The 11031-nt window shown below is 44.2% G+C and overlaps 1 protein-coding gene across 1 annotated transcript in view; it reads left to right on the top strand.

Annotated features, from left to right (window-relative positions):
- LRIG3 (leucine rich repeats and immunoglobulin like domains 3) overlaps positions 1-8019 on the top strand; it is a 45048-nt gene extending 37029 nt beyond the window's left edge. The window contains exons 14-19 of the mRNA XM_072972497.1: positions 1304-1585; positions 2587-3039; positions 3806-3964; positions 5578-5721; positions 5817-6092; positions 7349-8019. Coding sequence (XP_072828598.1) covers positions 1304-1585; positions 2587-3039; positions 3806-3964; positions 5578-5721; positions 5817-6092; positions 7349-7593 — 1559 coding nt within the window. The 3' untranslated portion in view covers positions 7594-8019. The remainder of the gene's footprint in view (positions 1-1303; positions 1586-2586; positions 3040-3805; positions 3965-5577; positions 5722-5816; positions 6093-7348) is intronic.
- Positions 8020-11031: the final 3012 nt, after the last annotated feature.

The raw sequence follows: 11031 nt of genomic DNA on the forward strand, positions 1-11031 counted from the left end.
CATCTCAGACTCCTAATTTATCCCTCCCCCTTCACTCTCCCCTTTGGTAGCTGTATGTTTATTTTCTGTCTGTGAGTCTGTTTCTGTTTTGTATGTAGATTCATTTGTGTTATTTTTTAGATTCCACATGTAAGTGATGCCGTATGATACTTGTCTCTCTGACTTCCTTCACTTAGTACAATATTCTCTAGGCCACCCATGTTGCTGCAAATGGCAGTATTTCACTCCTTTTTATGGCTGAGTAGTATTCTAGTCTACGTGTGTGTGAATGTTTGTTTTTCTTAAACCAGCCATCTGTTGGTGGGCACTTGGGCTGCTCCCGTGTCTTGGCTATTGTAAATAGTGTTGCTGTGAACACTGGGGTGCAACTCTTTTTGAAACAGAGTTTTTGTCTTTTCTGGATTTATGCCCAGGAGTAGAATTGCTGGGTCTTATGATAGCTCTATTTTTCAGTCTTTTAAAGCACCTCCATACTGTTTTCCATGGTGGCTGCACCAGTTTACATTCGTGCCAACAGAAAGCATGCCACCCTTAACTCAGACATCTGGTTTTGCATCCTTCTACTCCTGCCTGCGGCTGAGGGGTGCTCGTCGAGTTCCTTGACCTCTCTTGCCTCCTTTCCACATCTTTCATTTAGGAATAACAGTGCCTACCTTACAGAGGTATGATCATTGTTAAATAAAATAATTGTGTAAAGAACTTAGCAGAACGCACGGAATACAGTAAGTGCTCAGTAAATGCAGTGTTAGCTGCTGTTCTTTATAAAAGCCTCTCATCGTGCACTTTGTGTGGCAGGTAGACAGGTTTACAGTGTATCAATTGTTCGTGTCTTCCGTGGTAGAAGATGCAGTTCATTAATGTGTTTATTCAGCAGATGACTGCTGAGGCCTGACGCGTAGAACAATAAAATTAGAGGACAGAATACATATCCAAAGTCACAGCCTGTTAGAGCCAAAGGGGAACTTCAAAAAGGAAGGTGGAGAGGTCAGGGTACAAAGAGATTAATTGATCTGTCCAAGGTCTCACACATAATTATTGAGGAAACTAAAAAGTGACTGAAAACTAGCAGAAAGACCATCAGTCTGAAGATCAGATAACCTGTTCCATCTTTACTCATCACTTCTGTACCGGTGTAGCCTTGAGGGAGTCAGTCACTCCGTCTCAACTTGCAAATGGAAATACCCCCTGCCTTACCTGTGTTAGGGACGTGTGTAAGTCCCCCTCCAGAAAAAGGAATAGAAATGGACCAGTGAATCTCTCAAACCCCAGCACACTAGTGCCTGCGTTGTGTTTCTGGTTTCAGTGCTTCCTTCATTCACCAAGATGCCCATGGACCTGACCATCCGCGCCGGGGCCATGGCGCGCTTGGAGTGCGCCGCCCTGGGGCACCCAGCCCCACAGATCGCCTGGCAGAAGGACGGGGGCACAGACTTCCCGGCCGCGAGGGAGAGACGCATGCACGTCATGCCTGAGGACGACGTGTTCTTCATCGTGGACGTGAAGACAGAGGACGTCGGGGTGTACAGCTGCACAGCTCAGAACAGTGCGGGTAGCATTTCTGCAAACGCCACTCTGACTGTCCTCGGTGAGTGGGCGTTTTCAGCTTCTGTGATGCGCGTCAGTCTGAAAGATGCCCGCTCACCCGAAGGCCCTAAGAAGTGTCACAAGTTTTGGGGGTGAGAGATGGTCTGTAGGACCCTGCCCTTTCCTGAGGGGGACCGTGGCTTCTCAGAAGCTTTGAAGTTGCTTCTTCAGGCCTGTGGCCAGTGCGATCAGTCTGCTCCCTCCCTCCCAAGGCGGGGAGGAAGTGCATGCTTTGATGCTCCCCCTTTTTGCAGGAATCACCTTCCCTTACTCTTCCTGTTGTGCAGTCTCCCCTAAGGGTCTTAACAATGTAAAGAATGTAAGAAAGCAAATCCATGAACAAATTGAGAGGGACCTACTTTTTCCTTGGCCCCCATACAACTCTGGAAATCAGAGTTCATCTTTTATCATTTACCTAAACATTTGCTTTAAAAAAAGTATATGAGCATGTGAATCATATGTGTATCTTTAAAAGAGTAAATCAGAGTAACCTACCAACACTACACAGTAACAGTAAATTATTTTCAGAATTTTGATACAGATCAGGACATCTGGCACTAGAAAGTTTCCCTTTAAAAATTTAAACATTCTGATTTTATTTTATCCAACAACACGCCCTTGTGCTTGAAGTAATTGTAATACATTCTATATTTCTAAAAAACACCTGAAGTGCTTTGCTTCGCCTCACTCCCAGCATTCCCTGACCTTGCCGAGAGTGAGGGGGACGGAGCGAAAGAAACAGTAACTATTACCCTTTAACTGGTATCGTAAGTAAACGACAGCCAAATGATGACTTGAAATCCCAGATTCTGTGTAGATGTTTAGGCTCTTAAAAAGCTGACATTAAAATTCTGAAAATAATTTACTTTTGTTATTTGTTGTTCATAAGTTGTGAGAGAAGACAGTTTTTAGCTCCAGTTTGAATACATTCACGGGCAAGGTCTTATGCCGTGCAAAGTCTAATTTCATGTCAGAGATTAAGAGCATGATTTGTCATTTCAGAGACGCCATCATTTCTGCGGCCCCTGTTAGATCGAACTGTGACCAAGGGGGAAACAGCCGTCCTGCAGTGCATCGCGGGAGGGAGCCCTCCTCCCAGGCTGAACTGGACCAAGGATGACAGCCCTTTGGTGGTCACTGAAAGGCACTTTTTTGCAGCAGGCAACCAGCTGCTAATCATTGTGGACTCCGATGTCAGCGATGCCGGGAAGTACACGTGTGAAATGTCTAACACCCTGGGCACTGAGAGAGGCCACTTGCGCCTCAGCGTGATCCCCACCCCCACCTGCGACTCCCCCCAGATGACAGCCTCGTCGCTGGACGATGACAGATGGGCCACCGTGGGCATCGTGATCATAGCGGTGGTTTGCTGTGTGGTGGGCACGTCGCTCGTGTGGGTGGTCATCATCTACCACACCCGGCGGAGGAACGAGGACTGCAGCATCACCAACACAGGTGTTAGACGGCAGCCTGGCGCAGGGTGCGGGGCCGTGTGTGTGTGCGCATGTGCGTGTGCACGGTCCCGCCGTGATTTCTTCCTGGAGTGTGTGTCTCGCAGTCTGAGGCCGTGTCACAGGGGTGATTCATTTGTTTCAAGCTGCAGAGCTACAGTTAGCTCCAGGTAACACCCCAGCACAAAATAAAGCTGATGGTTACAGATGAGTGCTTTTTGTTACAGCCTCATCAGAGTATCCTGTTGGCTCTCAGAGTCAGTCCAAACCACGGCGTAAACCCATCTGACAGGGTGGTGACGGAGGGCCGGGAACAGCCCTGCAGTCGTGAGGCTTGTCCTGGGCCCTCGTGTTTTGTTTTGTCACGTGTGACTGCATATGCGCGTGTGTGTGTGTGCAGGTATCTGGTATGGTGGGAGCGGAGCTTTGACCTAGGTGTGCAAACTCCTATATCGATGACTAATACTAAGGCAGGGATGTGGCAGAAATCAAGCTTAAATCAAGAGCTTGGATGTGATCCCACGAAAATGGCCACGCCTCTGTCTGTAAACATCTGTTGTGTTTGAGATGCGGGAGGGGTGTCCCGCACGCTGTCGAGGAGAAGGTGGGCGCAGGCTCGCCGTAGCCCAGTACTGCTCAGTCAGGACGGTTTGCACGAGCAGGTTGATTGGACCTGAACAGAAAACTAAGCAGTGCAGACGCTCATCGGGGAAGCCTGTGTGGCAGTTACCATCCGTCTCGGTTAACAGGATGCCGTTGTTTGGTTGCAGATGAGACCAACTTGCCGGCTGACATCCCTAGTTACTTGTCATCTCAGGGAACGCTAGCCGACAGACAGGATGGGTACGTCTCCTCAGAGAGTGGGAGCCACCACCAGTTCGTCGCTCCTTCAGGAGGCGCGTTTTTCTTACCACAACATGACAGTAATGGTACGTGTTTAAAACGAACATGGGCTGCGGTTGCCTTGAAATAACCCAATAGAAAGGTCCAACATAATCTTGATTTTCACAAGAAATTGATACACTCGTGTGTTTAGAACCTGGCCGAAGATCACTAGCAAAGCTGACGTGAAATAGCTGGATGCCTTTCTCTTACACATTGGAAAAATCTTTGTTTCCAGCAATTAAAAGAAGAGAAACAGGCTAAGCAAATTCAGTTCCTCTATGCGGCGTGATACGTCCTTTATGTTGTGAATGTTCTCTGGCCCTGAATGTTCTTCTTACTTAAACGACGTTCAGCTGGTTTCATGCGTGGTCTTAAAAGTCACACGACTTAAGATCATCCTGTAGAGACATCTGACTGACTGCCGCGTGAAGACCTGTGCGGTTTGAAGCGTGGTGAGGAGGGGACGCAGGCGCATCGGCCGGTTCAGGGCCCTCTGCTCACGCTGCCCGTGTGTCCTGGGCAGTTGCGATCCTTCCCGCTCAGGGTGTTGTGAACACTGGATAGGATGATAGTGGGGGACCAGCTGGTGCTGGGCACAGATTAAGGGCTCAACACATGGAAGCTGGTGACGTTGTTTTAAAACATTTTACTGTCTTCCCACAAGCACTGGTTGAGTATCTGGTCTGTGGCCGACTCTGCAGCTGGGATGAAAGACTGTCTTCAGTTTCACCGTTTAGTCAGTAGTGAGACAAAACCCTCAATGAGGAGTCGCGAAGTGCTTGGCAGGGCAGCGGTGGAGGGTATAAACTTACAGGAGAGAAGATGGGAACACAAAAGCCGGTGGTCTGTGAGATTTATTTGGTTGCAAAGAACCGAGGCCCAAGCTCATTCAGATGGAGCAGGGTTGACCAAAAATTCGTTTACAAACACCTAAGGGACAGCTGGAGCAGAACAGCGCCGCGCCGCCGGGATGCTGGGGCCAGGCTGGACCGGGCTCTCGGAGCAGTCCTCAGGGCCCCCGGCGTTGTCGGGTCACGTTCTGGGTGTTTGCTTCTCTCCCAGACCCCCGACTGCCTGGCTCCTGCTGCCCAGACACGTGGTCCGTCACCGCAGCTACACCCTCACGGTAGCTCTTGTCCTTCCAGTGCTGTGTCTGTGCGCACTCAGCATGTCATTTCTGGGTGGTTGAGCTCAGGCACTCAAGATAGGAATTTTTTTTTTCTGGCTGAGCTCATCTTTGAGCTGGGCACTAAAGGTCATTGATTAGGTGCCAGTCCTTCATCCTGGTCCTTAGTGACTTTCTGGAGAAGGGGGCAGTGCTGGCGGCATCATGTGGTTCAGACCATGGCTGCTGTGGCTGCAGTGTCCTTATGCAGATCGGGTTCTCTTGGAAACCAGGAGACGCCAGCAGCCAGGTTAACACATCCAGCACAGTGGCTAATCAAGTCCCCTTTTAGTAAAATATTTACTCAGTTACTGATCCATAGGCCTTGGTACATTTTGAAAAAACTCTACCATTAGTTTCTGCCATTTTATCTTTTATGTGGTATTCTGTCTAAACTTTTCATCTATACGTATGGAAAATGTCAAAAATGGAGAGAATGTTGAGTGATACTTGAACAAAATTAGCACAGTGACTAAGATGTATGTTTTCAAGGGCCATGCCACATTGACAACAGCAGCGAAGCTGATGTGGAAGCTGCCACAGACCCGTTCCTTTGTCCCTTCTTGGGACCCACAGGCCCTGTGTATCTGAAGGGGAGTGTGTACTGCTCAGACCCTTTCGAAGCCTACCATCCAGGTACGTGGGTCTCTTATCTGGAGGGGATTTTATTTCCTGGTTGGGCTTCCAGAATCACTCACTCTGTCTCTGGATGTTGTCCCCACGTTAAAAAGGTTGCGGTCCTGACCCGAGAACAGCTTTAATTGACCACTGCGAGCCCAGTTACATAAAGAAAAAGGAGTGCTGCCCGTGTCCTCAGCCTACGGAAGAGCCCTGCGAGCAGAGTGTGGGTGACTTAGGGTGGCCTTCCCGCGTGAGGAAGGTGCTCGCCTCTCCTCTCTCCCAACACGAGGGGCCCGGAACGAACACCTTAAGTCTCAACAAGTCTTCTGTAGACTTCAGTGCAGGCCCAGAGCCAGCGCCACTTACTCTGAGTAATTCTTTCCTGGGTAAGTTTATGCAGCTATTAGACACCTTGACTCAGCACCCACATTCCCAGTTGCACAGGGGAGAGCAGTGAGAGCTTTGAAGGCCAGACTGCTGAAAAATGGTTTTTGGTGGCGGTGTTTTTTTTTTTAATGATGCCGTCATGACAGCCAGTTAGTTAGTATACACGTTTCTAAAAGCAAAGGCAGACTTTTAAAGGAGCTTTTACTTGATTATGCATTTAATCCCGCGCTGAGCCTCAGGGACTCTCTGGGCAGCACTGTGTGTGGCATCGTCCAGGAGACAAGAGATCTGCAAGTGACTTAGGCGCCCCGCTGGTCAGCCATGCGGAAAAAGCAGTGTGGGGCTGCAGCAGTCTCTGGGGTGGAGTTGTGTGCGTGGCACGATTGTGGCTGGGGATGTCTGGTGGCTTATGACTGAGCCCACAGCTGAAGAGTAGACCGCGTCCCACCTGGCAACGGCTGCCCGTCAGCCAGGCCGGACCACCTCCTGCGAAGGGGTCCGTCAGCGCCTTGAAGCCCTGGGTGGTGCTGGGAGACACGGGCTGGCCCCGAGATTCCGTTGTGGATTTTTCAGTCTAGTACGTGGGGATGATGGGGTGGAAGAACTGAGATCATCTTTTCGCTGCATGGAAATATGGAAAAATGAACCACAACATTTAGGAAAAAAATAGAATTTTAAGATATTTTACCCAGCTTTTAAGAAATGCCTTGCTTTGTCATGGTATATTTATTTAATGTTCCTTTTTGAAAAGTGAAAATATCATATATGACTGAGGCAAAAATTTGAGTCAATAGAGTAATTAACTTGCTACTAAAGAAGAAAGGGCAAGACATAAGGATTATTTTGAAAGAAATGTTCTACATTCAGACACAGTTTACTTGTGTGTAACTATCCCAGTGTCTTTTGTGGAGAATTGTGGGCTCTCAGTAAAGCTAGGATTTGGGAGAACTTCTGTTACAGAATATCATGCTCAACAGTTAGTGTTACTGTAGGTCATGAGACGTGGTCAAGAATGGATGCTTGTATTCAGTGGGGGTACACTTAAGAGGGGTGCAGGTGCCCCCAGCTCCGTTCTGTAAGGTCTGTCTCCACAGCACAGACACGTACGTCCACCGGAGTCCCCTAACATGGGCTTGTGCGAAGCCCGTACGGTGTTCACATTCACAGGCTAAGGAGCTCCTGCACTTGAAACCCATTTTGCTGAGTTACATGCTAACAGCAGGACCCATGTGCTCAAGGGGTTTCTTTCTTGCAGGAACATTTGGAAAGCCTCTGAGGAGACCTCGCCTGGATGTCTTTCCAAGCCCTGGACGGTCATCGGATTGTCCGCCAAGAGCCATTCACTTGAAAGCTCGCTCTTCCCCGAGCCTGGACTGTGAGTCAGAGGAAGAGGGGAGAGAAAGGACAGATTTTCAGCAAGAAAAGCACACACGTACCTATAAACAGACCTTAGAAAACCACAGGACTTCAAATTTCCAGTCTTATGACTTGGACACATAGACTGAATGGAACCAAAGAAGAGTTCTGACTTACTACCTCAAGTGGACTTCTATTTAAAAGAGAGAGAATTCTATGTTTTTAATGAAGTTACGAATTTTAAAAGGGTAAAATGTCTTATTTATACAGAGGGACCAAAATTACAAAAAGTTATAAAAATTTTATACTGGGAGTAACTTTCATATAAGAATACCTTTTAAAACTATTTTACTATTTTATAACTTTGCTTTATGCAAAAAAAAGTCTTATGTAAATTAATGGTATAAATCCATGACTATTTTATGTATTTTTATAATGCCAGATTTCTTTTTATTGAAAATGAGTACTAAAGCATTTTAAACAATACCTGTCTTGTACGCGTTTTGAATAGAGGTCACTTCATTTTCTTTTGCACGTTACATTCATTAAAATGTGTCATTTTTATCCCAAGTCGCATCTTCGTAATAACAATTTTTATTGTTTTCAATACATTTTAGGCTTAATTACTTCATATTATCGTGTCTCACATTGGTGAAAATTATATTCAGCACATTAAAATATGAGCAAAAAATGATCATTCTGTGTACCCCCCAGGGCTATTGTAATAAGGCTCAAATCAGGTTAGGATGTGTGAAAGCACATTGTAAACGAGGAGGAGCTACAAGGACCAGAAGGTGCATTGCTTTATTTCTGACTCTGCAGACAAAAAGATGGGTTGTTGTAGGCTCATGTAATGTAGTACAACTGTTGTTTAAATCACTGCTCAAACCCTGTTTCCTTCATTGTAATAATGCCTTATGTGGTCTAATTCTTTGTGCTTTTCCAAATAGTTTCACACCCACCATCCCTTTAATTATACCAGGAATGGCTTATGGCACATTTCTGTAGTAGAAATGCCTACCGCAGACATGGGTTTTGATCCAGTGTTGCAGGTTTTAATGGCATGCTGCTAGAAGTCTTCGCTGTTCCTGTTGATTTTCTGCTGGACAAGCAGTTCTTACCAAAAAGGTACTCTTAAGCTATTTTGCAGCATTCTTTAAGAATTCAAATATTTTCCCAATGTGCTCATTGCAGCTCTCCTTGTTAGACACTGAGTATCCAATCTGTTACTTAAACAATTATTTACATTATTTCATTTAAGCTATGTTCATGTGAAAATGTTATGACATGAGTGGCATATATATACACACACACACACACACACACACACACACACAAGAATATAGTCATTTTCAAAATGAAGTGACATAGTTTGAAGTAATTAAATGAGACAAACGATTAAATTTAGTAACTTAGTAAACCTTTTTTGTTTTGATTTGGTTTTTTTGGTATATCCTTGTTCATCTATCTGTAGTTTAAAGAAAAACTCCCTGGCCCAAGATAAAATTGGGCTGGAAGAAGTTAACAGAGTACATTAAACTTTACAATCTACTGACCTGTTGAAGGTGTGAATTGATGTCATTGTCAGGTCTTTGAACTAAATTGAAAGCACGTATCAGAAAAGCAGGCTCTCCTCAGAGGATGTGCTGGGGTCACATTTTTTCCTGCCTAGTGAATTAGAGCTTCGTTGTTTGTGGGCCAGCAGCCTGGAACCCAGATTGCAGAAAGGTTTTCCTCCTTTAATTTAGACACCGGAGTCCAGGCAGGAAGTTGATCCTTCCCGGGACCACCAGTGACTAAGTGCAGAGAAGTGATTTCCTATGCTTTGGCTTTATCATATTGCCAGATTTTCAAAATCGTGTTAATTTGTCTTCATTATTGCCAGATGTGATGCCTGCATCGATAAGGGGTCTGCTCCATGACTATGAACTTCTTTTAAAGGATTAAAGTTTTCCAGCACGAAGGTTTTAAATCATTAACTCCTGAAATTCAAAAATTAGATTGACTGTGCATTGACGTGGTTTTTCCCTTTTACTCTGCTTGTGGGCTGAAATGTATGGATTGCATGTAATCGTAGCTGTGTGGAGAAACAGCAGGAGCTTAACTTCTCTGACGTTTGCAGGAAAAGAATATATATAATTTTGAGGCTCCATGTTGAATTAACAAAGTAAATCTAGTAGGTATTAAGATAGCCTAAAATAACATAGACTTAAAAAAATGTAGATAAATATCAATTTGGCTTAGTTATGAGAAGGAATGCTTGAAGTTTTCAGTTTAATCATTCTGTGCTTTCTGATACCAGGCAATTCTTTACAGTGTATCTTAATAGATTTTCACACAACTTTTGTATCTTTTTTCTCAATTCCACTATTGACACTAAATGATGGGCTATATATACTGTGTGTAATCTTACCTGTTTTTTGAGATACTGGGAAGAAATATTCCTTAATTGTGGCAGGCAACATTTTATAAAAATTAAATATCTGTGGGACAGCACCATTTATTTTCACAGTATTTCTACAGAAAGAAACCGAAAGTTATTTCTCAGAATAAAGCCAACGGTAGGTACCATTTTTAAAAACTCAATAGAAAAAAGAAGGAGTGATTTGGTGTTTGTGCATACTTGAGGGCTTTTTTTTTTTAACTCCTTTTGATTTAATATAGGAAGTAATTGATAACCAATATTACAATGGATCTGCTACCCTGGTGTTTTTCAAAGAGAATGAGAACCAAATGTCGTTGCAAAATGCCTGCTCTGTCCCTCCTGCTCTTGGAATCTGCAGTGACTCGACTTGTGTAATGCATAATTTAACACAATATTTTTTAAGACAGCATTCTATTAACACATTGAATAACACAATGTCCTGCCAAAAAAGCTATTAGAGTCTTCAAAGAGGGGAACAGTTTCTTCATGAATTGAAATTTCAGTATTTCAGAAATATCCCATTACCAGAACTTATCATTTCTGTGGGGCATTTCTTTAACCAATGTATAATTAGAGAGAACCGAAACAAGCTTGAGAGGTTGCAGCTCTGCCCTAAATTCGCATAGTGGTTCTTCGGTAGATATTTTCTTTTAACAGGGAAGAGGATTTCCCCACGTATATTTACTGAATTATCTCAAGTTATCCCAATATTGGGCGCCATTTATTTTTTGCTTTTAATTTTGAGAAATGTGATACTGGTGGCGTGTCTTTTAATGAAGAGGCTTGATTTTACCTGACATATATTATCAAGGTACAACATACGTGGAAGTCTATATTACAGATTGAAAGGTATACAATTTATCAAACACATTCTTAAAATTGCAGAAATCCTAAGTTCTCCCACTCCTGCTCTCTTTAGTATCAAGGATCTGACTTCTGTATCTTGAGTTTCATATCCTCCCATATAATGACTGATAGGAACACAAGAAATTATAGCTAATGTTCACATGTACCTTTTTCTTAGAATTACATTTTTTAATTTAAAGAATTTTTGAGAATGCATTTTAAAGAAAAAAGCAAAGCGACTCATAACTGTTACAATTTCCTTTTTGGATTTCTTCTATAACTTTTTTCATGTATCTTATTTCATGGTTGAT

This window comes from Vicugna pacos, chromosome 12 (assembly GCF_048564905.1).
Source record: "Vicugna pacos chromosome 12, VicPac4, whole genome shotgun sequence".
Taxonomy (NCBI): domain Eukaryota; kingdom Metazoa; phylum Chordata; class Mammalia; order Artiodactyla; family Camelidae; genus Vicugna; species Vicugna pacos.